The sequence below is a fragment of the Lepisma saccharinum genome, chromosome 18, assembly GCF_977018435.1.
Source record: "Lepisma saccharinum chromosome 18, izLepSacc3.1, whole genome shotgun sequence".
NCBI classification, from domain to species: domain Eukaryota; kingdom Metazoa; phylum Arthropoda; class Insecta; order Zygentoma; family Lepismatidae; genus Lepisma; species Lepisma saccharinum.
The window spans coordinates 59,220,351-59,237,832 of NC_139246.1; the positions used below are offsets into that span (position 1 = coordinate 59,220,351).

A 17,482-nucleotide genomic window follows, 5' to 3' on the forward strand; every position below is an offset into this window, starting at 1 on the left:
TCATGTACTACATCAAATCCAAAGCTGACGAAATCTCAGCTCTGTGAGAGAATGGAGTGGAAGGTCACGAACTGCAACCGATGGAGGTCATCGGAATTGTGTTCAGCTTGGGTTTTCTTTACGAGCATGAACAGCCCAAGATCTCACAGTACTGATGTCTGCACATTCATCCCCATAAAATGCCTTCAGTCTCAGATTAATGTCAATTTGTAGCACATTTTCTGCGGTTAGAAACTCGATCACTGCACACTACTTTAGGCGCTTCACCAACATTGCATGGTTGCATGCTGCCATTTTCCTCGCAATAGTTCAGCACCCCCTGGCGATAGAAGTTTGAAACCTTCAATGGAGAAGCGGGAAAGTCTTATAAGTGCAATGTATGGTTGCTCAAAATCCAAAATGCGTTTACAAGGTAACAAAGAAAATAAAAACATAGGAAGCTTTACTTTTCTGCACACCCTCGTATATATACTTTATTGTAGATCCATTTCAGGATTGTAATGTTGTTGATTGACATTCCAAATTACAGTTTGCAGAATTTCAACACAAAATGTTAATAAGAAATGAAATTAGGCATGCCATATTTAATGCAAAATATTGAATTTTTCACGAATTTTGTATCTCTTAAACCAATTGAATCTCAAACTCAAAATTTTTACTGAACTTACTTATCATGGAGTACTGTATTGTGTACAAATTTCAGATTTTTAAACAACTGCCCACCAGAGATATTTAACCCTGAACTTGGAATTTTTTAACAAAATGTACATGTTTATGACCCTGTAGAAAAACAAATATTAAAGTCTCAAGCTTCAAATAATTTTGGCATACTCGATTGGTACACAGGTACTTGCACAAAAAAAATTCAAGTGTCAAACAAACTGCCTTACCCCCCAAAAAATGTCCGAAATGTCATTTTGAGCGATTAAAATACACAATTTTGACCTTAAAATTTATTATGAAGGAATAATATTTAGAAAATTACACAGAAATATAATTGTAGCCTATAATGTGCTTAACATCACAGATTTTGTCTCCTTGTCGTAGGACTTACCAGAGCTGAGAAATAAAATTGCTGCTGATGCTTACGAATGGAGAAAATGACGCGCGCCATGATAAAAAATTGTCCGCCATCTTTAAATCGGTGATAGTAAAAATAAAATAACAGTGGTTCTGAACTGTCAACATATAACATATGAGGCTCACACCACACAAAAAATAAACTTTTTAAAAAATGGTCAACCAACCATGTTGTATGACTTCATATGGATTGACCCTATAGTAAGAAAATAAAGTTAAGCATATGGATTGACCCTATAGTAAGAAAATAAAGTTAAGATTAATTTTCAGATAATGCTTATTAAAAAGTAGATACTTGAAGCTTTCCAATGGGGTATATTTGACTTTTATTCTCCCACGGAGTACAATCTTACAAGTGCGTAAACCGAGGCCTCAATATTTTTGTCATTTATAGTAGATAGTGATAAGCCATGACTTGGTACAAAAGATACAATCAAAAATGGAGAAAATAGATTGTGTAATACATTCTATAATATGGAACAAAGATTACAAGCAATTGTACAATGTAATATGTAGCAACATAAGAGAGAAACAAATTTCCTTTTATAATAGAGTATACCAGTATCAGATTTCCAATGATGGCATCAAAATATGAATCATATCAACCATACTATATGAATATAAATGTTTGTAGTGGCTGTTTTATGGAAACATTGAACTAAATGTTTTATATAATTTTTGAAAGATGTTACTGTGCACACACAAGAAAAATATAGATTTTTTATTGTTTTTTTTTTTCAGGGATGTATGTGTCATTAGAACAGTGAATACTACAAGTGCAGATAATATGCAAGAAAGTCAGTGCCATGTTCAGCAAGTTGTGCCTGCAAATATTCCTGTTGGAACTTTTTATTATGCAAGTTCTTCAAATAGTTCTCAGTGTGGCATTGGAAATCAAAGTTCTGATAATATAACATTTATAACAGAGAATATTACTTCACCTAGCATCTGTGGAGAGCAAGAAGTGGAGACTTGTGAAAGTGAAGATGGTGGGTTGACATTTTTGGACACAGTTGAACAACGTAATGCTCCCAAACACTATGTTATCGAGAATCGAGATGGAACGGAACACAGTGAGGAGGTTCAAGTTATGACAGCTGTTGTTCGGCAAGATCAGACTTACCCAAGGACATCTGGATCTTATGTGTCAGCATCATCAACTCAGTTAATGTCGGGAACATCCGTTTCTTATCCTAATGGAAAACGATTATCTTTGCAGGAATGTAGGCAGCGACTTTCTCAACAAATCAACAGTGACAAACGCAAATCAGTTCAGTCTGAAATAACACTGGTGCCACGGCAAGTACATCACTCTTCTCCCATGGTTCAACAACAACATCATGTAGTTCAGCATTCTCATTCTCAACAACCAGTGCAGCGTTCTCCACAAACAGTTCATCCCCAGAAATCAGTACAACAGCAACAGGCATGTGCTAACATACAGACTCAAGTTGCACAAAACAACCAGGATATGTACAGATTTGTGCAGCGTACATATGGTAGTTGCACACAACGAAAGAAGAATCCCACAACAATAACAACTGCAAGGAGAAAAACTGCACAAACACAATCCCAGGTTTCTGGTCAGAGATTTCAAGAACAAAATTATGTTATTACTCCAGGCAGTGTATCTGCTTGCACAATGCAAAACATTCCAAATGAAGGTATCCAGGTGCTGAATATGCAGCAGCAGCAGCAGGGAGTATTAGTAAGAAATAATACTTCTCAAGAAACTGTTAAGGTGACCCAACGAAGGCATGATAATGAAATGGGACTTCAGCGATCTGAGGGAGTGTAAGTGGTGACTTTTCTCAAATATTTATATTATTTAGCACAATATAATGTATGCAGACTTATTTCTATTAATGTCATACAAGAGGCAATTGATAAGTATCCACTCGCCAGCCTACAAAATGTGCTCTGTAGCCAGAGGGCCCAGGTTTGAACCCTGGGTAAGGCATGGATTCATCATTATGTGTGCCCCTGCATTCATTCTCATCCATGTAAGAGGTAGAAAAGTGACATGAAATAACTGAAATAGATAAATAGATAGATCAGCATTCAATACAAAAAGGTGAACAATAATTTATTGGATTGGAATGTATTTATTTTTCAATGCAGTCTTCTGTCAACTTGATAAACTTTGATCACTACACCAATTTGGTAAAACAATTTTTCAAATTTTACAAAATAGCTATTTACAGCATTGAAATAGCAATTTCAAGTGACTTCATTGTCACTTAAAAATTTCTTATCTTACTCTTTTTCAGGTTCATGAATAGATTGAATTCACATGAGGCCATATCTGGCAAATATAGACAGGTTGGGCAAAAATATGAAGCCCAGCTTCTGAATTTTGCCCATTGAAACAATTGAAATGTGAGGTAGTGCATTTGTTTTCTTTGCTTAATGTGATTGTTCCACTTCGATTTCATCACCTAAACATTATTTGGTCTAGGAATTAATTCGTGCGGTTGTTACGCACACATTGAAGCTGTAGTTCAAACACAAAATACATAAATACCTTAAGAAAAATATTGTCCATCGCGAGCCACCACTTTCGCCCATCTGTCAGGCAAGTTACGGATTCCGTTGCGAAAGAAGTCCTCATCCTTTGAAGCGATCCAGTCAGAGACCCATTTTTCGATATCTTCTGAAGAAGTGAACTGCTGTCCAATCAAATTGTTATTCATGCAATCGAACAAGTAGTAGTCCGAAGGAGCAACGTCTGGTGAATACGCCGGGTGGGGTAAAACTTCCCATCCGACATTTTCTTAATAGGTTTTGCGACATGTGGGCGAGCGTTATCATGTTGAAAAATAAGTTTATCATGTCTGTTCTCCCATTCTGGTCGTTTCCTGGCCAGAGTTTGCTTCAAACGCATTAATTGTCGTCGATAACGTTCTCCATTAATAGTTTCACCCGGTTGCAGCAGCTCATAGTACACCACACCTTTCATATCCCACCATATGCACAGCATAACCTTTGCACAGTGAATATCTCGTTTCGGTTGTGATGGACCTTGTTCACCTGGCTTCACCCAGGCCTTCATTCGTTTCGGGTTCTCGTAATGGATCCACTTCTCATCGCCAGTAACAATGCGATGCAAAAAACCCTTTCTTTTCTGTCTTTGAAGCAGCAATTCGCAAATGGTTTTTCGTCTTTCAACGTCTCTGTCTTTCAATTCATGTGGAACCCAATGTGACATCTTTTGAATCATTCCCATGGCTTTGAGGCGTTTGGAAACTGTTGTTTGATCAACGCCTAATGCTTCTGCAAGTTCTTCCTGCGTTTGACACGAATCCTGATCGAGCAATGCTCTCAATTCTTAGTCTTCAAATTTTTTTGGCTGTCCAGGTCGCTCTTGGTCTTCCAGGCCGAAATCACCATTTCTAAACTGTGCAAACCACTTCTGACACGTTCGCTCAGCTAGCGCATGGTCACCATACACTTCCACCAAAATACGATGACTTTCGGTAGCACTTTTCTGCATGTTAAAGTAATGAAGCAGAACACCTCGCAAAAACACTTTATCTGGCACGAACTGCACCATGTTCAGTTGACTACAAAATGCTATTGTTGACGTGTCAATCAACTGCCCTATACTACGAACGATGCACGCTGACAGGAGTTTTCAACGCATGTGTGGATACAAGGAACTGTGGGACGATACGCTCGTTACGCCATCTCTTGTCCAGCCGCACAAATTAATTCCTAGACCAAATATAACTAGCTTGCATAATACTCACCGGTGACTGTTTTTTCTTTTCCAAGGTAGCAAATGAAAATTATTCCATGTGCATCCCAAAACACAATATGGTCAGCTTTGCCTCCTTTGGCTGTGGATAACTGTGTTTTTGCCACTGCTTGAGATGCTCCTTTTTTCATGAGTTCCATAAATTAGCCTGAATTGGTGCAGAAAGTATCGCATTCTTGCAAACACTTGTTGTTTTTAACTCATTGTGCACACGTCTATGTACTCAACAGTGTCTCTACCAGTCTGGAAAACTTGCATATATTGGGAAAGTCATGGGAATGTCAGGGTGGTAGTGCACTAAAAGTAGGTTTTGAACAAAGAAAGAAGGACAAGCAAGAAGTTTTAAATTTGTTGTGGACAAACTACAGTTGGGTATACTGAGTATTACGGGTAGTTACAGCAGAAGTTGCATATTGAAAATGGGCCATGTTTTGAACTGTAAGGGTCAGTGAGTGGAAAACATGGCACCTCATAAATCTCGACGTGTAGATGCCGTGGCTCCACGAAACTCCTTGCACTGGAAGGGGGTTCAGTTGTCACCCAGTAGGTGGCAGTTGCATCCCAGGCTTGTGTGAAGCAGTGTGAGAGTGAGCTGTGTGAAGTGCAGACGTGCAGGAACTTGCCATCCGATATATCATAGAGATCACTAAGGAAGAGCAGGGAGCAGTCGTGCGTTTCCTTGTGGCGCAAGGCACTATAGCTCTTTTCAGTTCTTACGGCGGGTGCTCTAGAAGCTGTCAAGGGAAGTGGGGAGCGGAGAAGCGACCAATCCAGCGTGATAAGAATCGCAGCAACCTGTAGAACGAGGTTCATGTAGTACTTATTTCTGCCACGTCGTATCTCTTGGAGCCACTGCTGTTCTCTGGTTGGTCTGCTGCGAATTCCCTGCTCACTACTTCACTTGCCAGCTTCTAGAGTGCCCGCCGGAAGAACTGAAAAGAGCTATAGTACGCGAGACATTCATATGATGGCAGTGCATGGGGAACATTGTTTATCTCTGTTGTTCTGTCGTGGCTGAAGGAGTGGGTTCGGAGGTTTCGTGAAGGAAGAACGTCACTACAGAATTTTCCCATACACTACTGTTATTTAACGATGAATGTCAAATGACTGCTTGGTGCTCTTCCTTGCTGGCCTCCCTGATATGTTGGATGGAAAGTTCCTCCACGTCTGCACTTCACACAGCTCACACCAGGGCCGGTACTAGTCATTTTACCGTCCTGGGCGGTGGTGGCAAATGCTGCTCACTTTCGAACCCCCCGGTCATTAAAATAATGAGACTCGTTATGCTATTTCAATACTATTAAGCACAAAGGATATCTCGCTCGACCACAGCTAAACTTTAAAAAATACAACACTAATTTTATACTATTATTATATTTTATAAAAACTCTCTCTCTCTCTGTTAAACTTATCTTAAATGTAACAAGTATTAGGAAAGAAATAAAGGCTTAACTTCATATGTTTACCGTTGTAGGTCTGTGATGATTGGATTTTTAAAGGAATTACATGTAATATTCCCAGATCTCCCGCGTGGGTGACCTAAGGTCTGAATTCTTTCGTGCATTGTCCCCGCATAAAGTGGCTCTGGGGTTACTCAGCCTCAAATTAATGGGTACCTGGGAGCAACCCTGGGAGGTAAAGGTGGCCAGAGAGCGGTGCTGATCACACCACCTCCAAAATGGCCGATATTGAGAATGAGTGTGACCCTACCCCCACATGTGACTTCATGACATGGTTCTATATGCACAGGAAACTTTAACGTAAAATGGAACAAGCATGTTTCAGAAATGATTGACCGAGGATAGTATTTTTATTACCCTTGATTTCTAAAATAACTACTTGCCACGGTTACTGACAAAAATAATAAATTCGAAGTTCTACACTCTCAATAGGTGCAAAATCATGATCCTTTATTAGTTTAAGGTCTCCTTTGGTGTAATTGTTTTATTATAGCCGAAAGCACTTTTAGTTGATCTTTTAATTCAGTAGCCTTCATGTGTTAACATTCCGACAAGTTTTCTACACTTTTCAGACAAAATATCAGATGCAGGGGTGCCCACATGACATGCCTGCATCATGGGATTTTTTTGAGGGACAAAATTTCATAGTTTACCTACCAATTCTATATATCTTCACACAAAAATAGGGGGATTGTTTCGTTTGATTGACTTGTTATTGATTTTTAGTTATGGTTATTAGATGTTCAGCATCTACTTCATGATTTAACAACTTCCACAATAATACTTTTTCTGTACCAAACATGAACGTTCTTTCTTTAGTCTTTTTATTTCAACTACAATGAAAGGTTTTGAATGTCATTCGCCTTTCGATTGTTGGCATCTCGGCCAGTGATAAACAATATTGGGTGTTTTCTTTCAGTTTTGGTGTTTGATGATTTCAGGCATGATTAGTTTCGCTTGTATGTGTTTCTATGCTATGACTGACTGGATAATTGTAAAATAATGTAAGTTTTTGTTGTCTAAAGCTTACATATTTCAAAAATTTATTTTTTAAAAAATGAAATCAAATTATCCACATTCAAACAAAAATCAATAACTGTGTGTTTAAACTATATTCGTGTGTGGATTGGGGGGGGGGGGCAGGGTAAGATGAACAATCTTTGGGGGGTGGAAGTTGATGATCGGGTTTGAGTGGATGTGTCCAGGGGGGGTGGGGTGGACACCCCTGATCAGATGGCATGTCTTTATGCTTAATAATATCATAAAAGAAATTGAAAAATTCACTATGATGTTGAAGCTGCTGAAATCTTTCTCTTAGACCTAAAATAATCATCTAGGACCTGGTAATAAAAATCAACTTTGTACTGTTTTTGTGGATCTTCCAAGAGTTTCATCATACTGGAACTGCTTCTTCTTTCGATTTCGGCCCTGTACAGTGTTGCCCATCTTTGGATCATCTATCTTGTTACTTGCCTGGCCCCCCACACTTTACCTCCGCACTCGAGGTTCGGTGCACTTCGGTCTCGGCTCTGATTTGTCTAGGGGTATCTTTCTTTGTACGTCAATGCACGTGGGTTGCTACAAGTCAACATAATTATATAATTAACTACAAGAGACAACGGATAACCTTTGCGAAACCTTTATGATCAAGGGGATAAATTACCTTGTCCAGCATGTGTGAAATTAAAAATGGAAATTTTGGATATTTTCTATAGTTTAATTAACGTAAAATTTCAAGTATATACAAGTCGTTTCCGAACGTTCATTTCTCTAATTATTTATCGGGCCAAAACTCTAATTTTGATGTTGGAATCTCTATTGTTTGAACCTGGATGCTTTACATTTCATGAATTACATCTGAAGTACGCTTGTCACAAGGTAGACTCGCGTTACTCCAAGAAACATCTTAACAGGCGCTAGGCCGCCCGACGTGTACATTTCTCAACCTCCACGGTGACAAGGCACTAGGCTGCCCGGCGCGCCGTAATTACTTCAAAATAACATCCAGTACAAATTACCTTTTTACCTGTAAATCGGACACCAAGGCACTAGCTTGCCCGGCAATCCAATCTCTTACAGCATCCGTTTCGGGAGATCTGTCCTCCGGTCCTAGCTAACCGAAGCAAAAACAGCCTCTCCCTTCCAAGTCTCAGTTCCAACAGCCGACCTCCCCTACTCTCATCTGGGAGTTTATATACGTTTGGTTGGCGTCTGTTGCCAACGGCCCTTCTTTCAAAATTTTTAATCTTGAACAGCTAAACTGCCCGCCTTTCTTTTGAACGTTTGAAACACGAAGCAAGAACAGAGAGCTACATGGTATTAATACATGGAATAATATGAACCTAAAAATGCATAATAAATTGATTTACACTAATAACACATATATATGTTTCTACACGTAATTACCTAATTAATTAACATATTAATAAAATATTTAAATAAGAAAAAAAACACTGTTGCCCTGACACGGGGGCAGGGTAACAGATTCCCCCTCCCCAGCGTTACAATTCTATCTGAAATTTAAATTTCAGTCTATCTGAATTGTCTTTCAAAGTTACTGAGAAAAGTTAAGCACTTTATCTGAAAAAGAAAAGTTCACTGAAAAAGTTATTTTCACTACACACCACAACCGTCTCTCTGAAAAGAAGAGTCTTGATTTCACTGCACTAAATATCCAACTTCCACACGGATTCTTCCTCCTGGAATCCTGGAATCTCCTGGACATCTCGGTCATCTGGTCATCAGGACTGCTCCCAGGTGCAGACGTATTCAGCTCCTCCACTTTCCAACGAACATGTCCAGCTCCCGCTCTAGGGTCGACTCAGCCTCCTCCTTGGTCCATCCGAAGAACACCCGGCTCCTTAGTCCCCTAGTCCTTGCGTCTGGGACATCCGCGGTACTCGGTTCGACTCCTGCCGAATTTCAGCTTCAAATGCTTTCAAAAAGTTCTATCGTTCGATCACACGACCCGACTTTAAAATGGCTCTCCCATTTTTCAACTTTAAGGAAACTTTCCCTTCCTTCTTCGGGCATCGAACTGCCATCCTTCAGCATTCTCTTAGGTATGAAATTCTCATGTCCTCGTGTGCAAAATATTCATCTACTTTTATCGGTAAAAGGATTACCTAACATAAAATCCAACAGTCCGTAATTTAAATCTTATATTCTCATGAAATAAACTTACCAGAACTCAAATGTGTAGCGACAATAAATCAGGAACTTAATTAACTACTGTACAAACTAGAAGTCGACTTTTCGGCTTCTTTTTCATCATTTTTCACAGCCCTTCTACCCCCTCCCCTTGAGATGGATTCTCAGGGTAGAATTTAGGGACGAGTGCTTTCCCTCACACTTCTCAAATTTCTTCTCGGAATGACCTTCAGCTGGTCAACGTTAGCCAGAACTCTCTTCCCCTCACCCTCCTTTTCCAAAACAACATTATTTGGAGTAGTGAAATTCAGAATTCTGTAGATCCCTTTGAATTTCGGGAAAAAGCACGCAGTCTGCTTATTAAAAGCAGATGAAATCCTATGCTCTTGAACCAGTACTCGATCTCCGACACGAAGATTAACCCTTCTTCTGCCCTTATTGTAGGACTTTGACGCTTTTTGCCTCGTCTTTTCCTCTTTCTCTTTTGCGAATTCAAAAGCCGCGCCCATTCTTTCCTTTAACTGTATGACGTAATCCATCTGTCTCTCCGCCGTGACGTCCTCCCCGGTTCCATCTTCCCTCTGAAGCTCCATTTTCCGAGTGTCATGCGGTGTGTACAAATCACGTCCAAAGAACAAGAATGACGGCTTCAATCCAGTCATCGAATTCGTTGCATTACTAATGGCAAAACTTATCGCGTCCAAGTTTTCAGCCCACGACGAGTGTTTCTTGCAGAACTTCCCTAGTGCTTGCTTTATTATCTTAATAGCTGCTTCTGATTTGTTTCCCTTCGGTCTATATGGCGTAATATAGACCGGCTTGCAATTTACAGAACGCAACGCCTGTGAATACAGTTTGCTTCGAAATACACTCTGGTTGTCACTGACAACGTATTTCGGGAAACCTGATTGAAAACAGTACTTCAAGAATGCTTGCGAGATCGTCCTCGCCGTTGTAGTTCTAAGCGGTGTCAAACTAATGTGCCTTGAGAACTCATCTTGAATGACTAAACAGTACTTGTATCTCCCCTTCGTACTTGTAGGCAGTGGTCCAAAAATGTCCAGAAACACTTTGTATCCAGGCGCAGTAGATTTTCTCGTTCATAAATCCCATCTTTCTGCTGTTGTCAGGATTATACTGAAGACAAGTGATACAACTTTTGCAATAGTTACTGACATCTTTGACTACTCCGTCCCAAGTATAATTCTCTAGGACCTTAAACAATGTCTTTCCATGTCCTAAGTGCGCAGATAATAAATCATCATGCGAAGATTTAAGTACTTCATTCTTTAACTTCTCTGGTACCCACAGCTTCAATCTGGAGCTAAACGGTGGATAAAGTCCAGTGTTTTCGTCAACGAAACGGTAAAGCAGTCCATCATCGTCGAGACAGGAATGTTGCAGATAAAAGTCAAATTTTCTCTTCTCTCGAGAATCCTTTATTTCAACTTCTTCTCCATTTAAACATCCAATTAATTTCGACAAGTAAGGATCACTCTGTTGTTCTCCTTTCCACATTTCTTTATCGTTAAGATCTACGGGCGGCGAAGTTTCTTTCTGTCCGGCTGTCTGTCTTCCATTTACAGTGTTGCCAGCTGCATCTGTAAACATCGCTTCTGTTTTCCTTTTCTGCTTCCGGTCGAATTTCTGACACACTTTGCCTTCGACTTTAGGAATCTCGTGGTGTTCCATTATCGACCCATCAGGCATCTCTAATCTGAAATATCCTTCAGGCTTGATGTCCTCTATCGGATAATTCTCTTCTGCATCCGAAGATCCAATGTAATTCTCCCTCTCAGAGAATACCGCTTCGATCCTCGACAAGTAGTCAACCGCTGTGTTATTCCTACCGGCAATGTATTTTACTGTAACTGGAAACCTGGTCACCCTGTTTATCATTCTGTTTATGTGGCTCGGAATGTGAGAAGATTTCAAGATATCCACGAGCGCAGAATGGTCAGTGTAAGCTATCACTTCCGGTGCTTGCAGAAAGTAATATTCAAATTTCTCCAGACCCATGGTCAACGCAAATAACTCTTTCGCTGTCACAGAATAAGAACGCTGAGTTTCAGACAGCTTCTTACTCCCAAATGCAACAGTCTGCAATGCCAAGCGCTATGTCAGAGCAGTCTACAAACAAGTGAAACGGTTTCGAAACGTCAGGAATCTTGATCAGGACTATTTACAAATTGCATCCTTCAACTTCTGCAAACTTTCTTCTTGTTCTTTTCCCCAAGAAAATTTCCTATTTCCTTGTAACAAGTCCGTGATCGGTTTGGATATCTTTGCTTGGTCCTTTATGAAATCTGACAGAAAATTTAAGAAGCCTACTAGTCTCCTAACCTGCTTGATATTTCTCGGGCGCTGCAATTGCTCTGCTTGTTTCCTCTTACTTTCTGCACAAGATATAGTATTTTCTGAAATTGTAAACCCAAGAAAATCAATTTTCTTTCTGAAGAGACGTGACTTTCGATAACTAATCGTCAGTCCTTTGTCTTTCATCTTTCCCAGGACAGAATCCAACACTCTCAGTTGTTCTTCCTCGGTAGCGTTTGCAATAACTACGTCATCATAATAACATATTGCATCAGTTTGATAATGCTCTCCTAGCGTCTTCTGCATCAGTTCCGCAAGGTGAAAAGGTCCACTACGACAGCCATAAAATAACCTTTTGTATCTAAACGTTCCCATTTCTGTCAAGAAACCTGCAAATTTTCTTGTATCTTCAGAAATCTGCATATTTGCAAATGCAAACGGAATATCAAGAACTGTAAATATAGTTCCCCCAGAAAGCTTACATATTGTCGACCTAATATCAGGTATTTCTCTACGTCTAGCCTCCAATCTCTTATTCAAGCCTTTGCTGTCGATGATCACTTTACATGTGTTATCTCTCTTCACATGAAGGATAGGCGGTGAAAGGTAATCTGTATCACCCCTTTCAATGATCCCGTCTTCAAGCATCTGCTCAACAGCCTGATTCATTAATTTCCTCTTTTGCTCAGAAAGTGGCCTAGGTTTCGCTCGGAACGGCTTCTCGTTATTCACATCCAAACGAACCTCGTAATCCTTTGCTAATCCCGGTTTATCTTGAAAAACGTCAATATGCCTTCTCAGTATTGCAATCAATTTCGGCTTGTTTTCCTCTGAGATATCCGTACCCTCCATCAGCATGGCAATCCTTCTCTCTTCGTCAACCCCCTCCCCTTTGATGTCACTGCTACGTGTCTCCGCCCCGCAAGCAGAGACGTTCTCTCGGACTCCTTCGACTCCATCCGTGGTCGAACCCAGTCCCCTTGAACCAACAGCATCAACGCTGTCACGTGTCGGCGGCGAATCAAAAGGCACGATTTTCGAAAGATCAGGCTCAATTGCCCACCCGTTACGATGAATCATGGGTATAAGTCCCAGCTTGGCCATTAATGTCCTTCCCATTAACATTTCATGATTAGCATTAGATAACACAAATATCTGATCCCGAGCCTTGTGTCCGTTAAACTTAATATTCACGTAAGCGCTCCCCAAAGATTCTACATTTCCTTCCGCAAGTATTACTTTTGTTTTGCAACCCTTCAATTTTACTCCATTTGTCTTCATTTTCTCGTAAACCTCCAAAGACACAAAGTTATTGGACGACGCCGTATCAATACATGCGTGTACTTCCACGTTAGCCACGTTGCATAAAACAATAGGTTCCCTTACGTCTTTTACATTTACATTGTGAGGTGAAAAATTTTCCTTCCGCGTAAAATTTGCAGTTTCCACGCCACGAACTTGACAAATTCGTGGCGACTCTAAGCGTTTTTTGTTATTACTTCCTTCCCACGTTCATTAATCTTGTTTTCCTTACGTTGATTTGAAGCTCTGCAACCTTTCTGTCCACAAGTGTAGCATAATTTATTTCTCTGGCAATCTTCCTTCGAAAAGCGGTTCTGTTTGTTTTCATCCCTCACCGCAAGCCGCGAGGGTGGAGGGCGTGAAACCACATGTTCAGCCCTCAAGCGCTCGACTTTCGGGCGGTCAAAACCAATGCTCACAGGGTCCAAGAAAATATCAGATTTCTTTCTTCCCCTCTCCTCTTCTTCGCATTCCTGCCTCAGCGACCAGCTGTGAATTTCATCTTCCGAAACGAAAGATTTGAATCTCTGCCTTTCCAAAAACTCCGATTGCAATTCTAGCGAGTACTCGCTCATTTCTCTCATAGAAGTGAATGTCTTGTTGTACAAATAATCCCTAAATACCGGATTGCAGTGCGACTTCACAAAGTCAATTCTCTCCTGTGCAGAAGCCGAATTCTTTATCCTGCTAAAATGCCTGTCAACTTTGCGAACGTATTCCGCCAATCCCTCGTTAGCAAGTTGAAACCTTTGCGACAAAAATAACTGCTTCTCTCTGATAATCCAATCCATGAAAAGCCTGCAAGAATTTATGCCTGAATTGTGAAAAATCACCGAACGGTTCCGTGAACAAAAACCACTCCCTCGCTTCATTTCTCAACGAAAGAGGAATAAACTGCTTCAGAAGATCATCTTCAGAAATTTTCAGCGTTCTCGCGTAATCTTGAATCCTATCCAGATACGAAAAAGCATCTTCCTTCCCTACATTTCCCTCAAATGTCGGAAGCGGCAAACGAATTTCCTCCATTGTCACTCTTGGAACGCACCTCTGTTCCTCAACAACAGAAAGTTCTGACGCGGCCGGGCTGGACCTACTCGAGTTACCAAGCGACATTCTTGTAACTTCCCCTTTTCTGTTTCGCAAGATCATCGGTTCGATCCTCGTCCGTTTCTCTCCTTAACTTTCAAAGCAAAAAATCTCGTTCAATATCCTGCGACAAGACCTCAAATAACTAAGTTCAATCGCGGACAGAGCCCCCAAATAAATATGTTACTTGCCTGGCCCCCTACACTTTACCTCCACACTCGAGGTTCGGTGCACTTCGTACTCGGCTCTGATTTGTCTAGGGGTATCTTTCTTTGTACGACAATGCACGTGGGTTGCTACAAGTCAACATAATTATATAATTAACTACAAGAGACAACGGATAACCTTTGCGAAACCTTTATGATCAAGGGGATAAATTACCTTGTCCAGCATGTGTGAAATTAAAAATGGAAATTTTGGATATTTTCTATAGTTTAATTAACGTAAAATTTCAAGTATATACAAGTCGTTTCCGAACGTTCATTTCTCTAATTATTTATCGGGCCAAAACTCTAATTTTGATGTTGGAATCTCTATTGTTTGTACCTGGATGCTTTACATTTCATGAATTACATCTGAAGTACGCTTGTCACAAGGTAGACTCGCGTTACTCCAAGAAACATCTTAACAGGCGCTAGGCCGCCCGACGTGTACATTTCTCAACCTCCACGGTGACAAGGCACTAGGCTGCCCGGCGCGCCGTAATTACTTCAAAATAACATCCAGTACAAATTACCTTTTTACCTGTAAATCGGACACCAAGGCACTAGCTTGCCCGGCAATCCAATCTCTTACAGCATCCGTTTCGGGAGATCTGTCCTCCGGTCCTAGCTAACCGAAGCAAAAACAGCCTCTCCCTTCCAAGTCTCAGTTCCAACAGCCGACCTCCCCTACTCTCATCTGGGAGTTTATATACGTTTGGTTGGCGTCTGTTGCCAACGGCCCTTCTTTCAAAATTTTTAATCTTGAACAGCTAAACTGCCCGCCTTTCTTTTGAACGTTTGAAACACGAAGCAAGAACAGAGAGCTACATGGTATTAATACATGGAATAATACGAACCTAAAAATGCATAATAAATTGATTTACACTAATAACACATATATATGTTTATACACGTAATTACCTAATTAATTAACATATTAATAAAATATTTAAATAAGAAAAAAAACACTGTTGCCCTGACACGGGGGCAGGGTAACAATCTCTAAATTCAATGCCAATCCCATCAACTCAGACTCGCAGGTCGCCGCTCCCCGATGCCTCCACAGTTGGAGGGAGGGAGGCCCTGCCAGGCTGCCAAGTGGCATCTAAGAGACTTTGAAATTTTTCATCACTCCTGCTTTTTTCAAAGTGCTGATATGTTTGCAAAAAATCATCTAACAGCATCTAAAACATTGCAGATTAATGCTTTGGAGACATTTGCTCATTACCTTACGTGGAGTAAAAAGTCACCAGATAAGTAGTGAGCAAAGGAATGTAAAGCCACACAACTGGTTTGCAATACACTGAGCCTCATGTGCGATCATTTGGACAGTTTTATTGTCGCCAATTATTTGAAGGAGCTCATCATAGACCTCTCCCACTTGATATCTCAACGGAGTTAAGGCATCAAATCTGCTTTCCCAATTTCTGGCACTCGGTGATCTTAAAGTTAGACTACTGATATGTTCCTTCAAAACGGTGGGTTGGCATATATTAACTTCCAAGTGATATAATATAATATATTATAACTTTTAAATTTTCAATAGGCTTATTTTTTTTTCTTCCATTCAAATTTTGCCACCCTGAAAATTTTCCACTCTGGGCGGTGGCAGGGTTCACCCCTCCTTCCACCAGCCCTGGCTCACACTCGCACTGCTTCACACAAGCCTCTTACGCGACTGCCATGTACCGGATGACAACTGAACCCCCTTCCAGTGGAAGGAGTTTCTTGGAGTTGCGGCATCAACATGTCGAGATATACAAGTTGCCCTGTTTTCCACTGACTGACTTATTATTTTCAAGCAGAGATGTACTACAGTAAGCAGCTATTGGCATTTATCACTTTCTTGTTGCAATTTTTGGGTTGCATTTGGTTCATATAGGATTAATGCATATATTTCTAAATTTTGCTATAATTATGTATTATATATGCTAGATATATATATATATATATATATATATATATATATATATTTTTTTTCATAAGTCAGTCCATCCTGAGTAATATGTGAAAGCTCACCCCTGATGCCCCTATCTAACAGTCATATTTCTGTTCAGTTTCCTTTCTTGTTACTTTTAACATGTGAAGTGAATATTCTAAAAACTTGGTTATGTGGGATTCTAGCTAATGTTACATGTTTAAATACATGATTGCCGTAATGACTTGGTATGGAAAAACCTTGAAATGTCAGGGAATTTTGTTTTTACAAAACCTTAGATGACTCAAATGTTCATGACAGTTATTATGCACACTTTCAGAAAGAGAGAAGAGATGACCACTGCTTCTTCTATCTCATGTAATTTAAATCTGTTATCCATAATTTTGTGAAAGGTTTGTTGTATGTAACCATTATTCCTTGCATAACACAGCCACTGACAGCATGGATATTTTTTTCCCATGGCACTACAATTGACAGTGAGCCTTCATTGTCATATGCTTCTGAATTACCTGAGCCAACAACATAAACTTTATTATTATTGTTGCCACGTATAAGCCATTTCGGATACTTATCAATCACCCCTTGTATATATGGTTAAAATTCACTTACTAATAAAAAACGAGAATCCTGTGTTGCATATGATTTTGATTTGACATTGAGTAATCGATGAAAGAGTGTCTGAAATCTACAGGCTAACAAACAACATGCAGGGAACAAGGAAGTCTTATTTTTTACTTGTAAGTGACCTGGTATAGTATATTTTAATGGCATTTTGTTTCACCAAATTACTAACTTAATTCAGCTTAGATCTTTGTTAATTTTTTCTATTAAATCTTCAATTTTCTGTAATCTGTCGATCACTTTCTTATCCTAAAATGTTCAAAATATTTTTTTACGATTGAGATCAAATTGTATGGTTTTGTTAAGATGTGTGTCAACCTGTACAGCACTTCAGAGCACTTTTTCATGTACTCTGGGTTTTAGGCCTCACAGCAACTCATGAATTTCCAAATATTTCATTCTTTTTGGCACTTTTGAAGTGAAAATTTTGATAATATAGTATTATTTTGATGAATGTATAGTAATTCATATATTGTGGTCTTGTATAGAAAGCTCTTAGATTCCAAGTCCTCCCTTCAGGACAAAATATCTTCCAATCACAAGGTGACATTAATTAAGAAAGTGACTT

At 39.8% G+C, this 17,482-nt stretch overlaps 1 protein-coding gene across 3 annotated transcripts in view; it reads left to right on the forward strand.

Moving 5' to 3' along the window:
- The window catches only part of LOC146002602 (uncharacterized), a 146,872-nt gene that overhangs the window by 20,880 nt on the left and 108,510 nt on the right, over positions 1-17,482 (forward strand). For all 3 annotated transcript variants that reach the window (XM_083140560.1, XM_083140559.1, XM_083140561.1), the window contains exon 3: positions 1,822-2,874. In XM_083140560.1, coding sequence (XP_082996686.1) covers positions 1,822-2,874 — 1,053 coding nt within the window. The remainder of the gene's footprint in view (positions 1-1,821; positions 2,875-17,482) is intronic.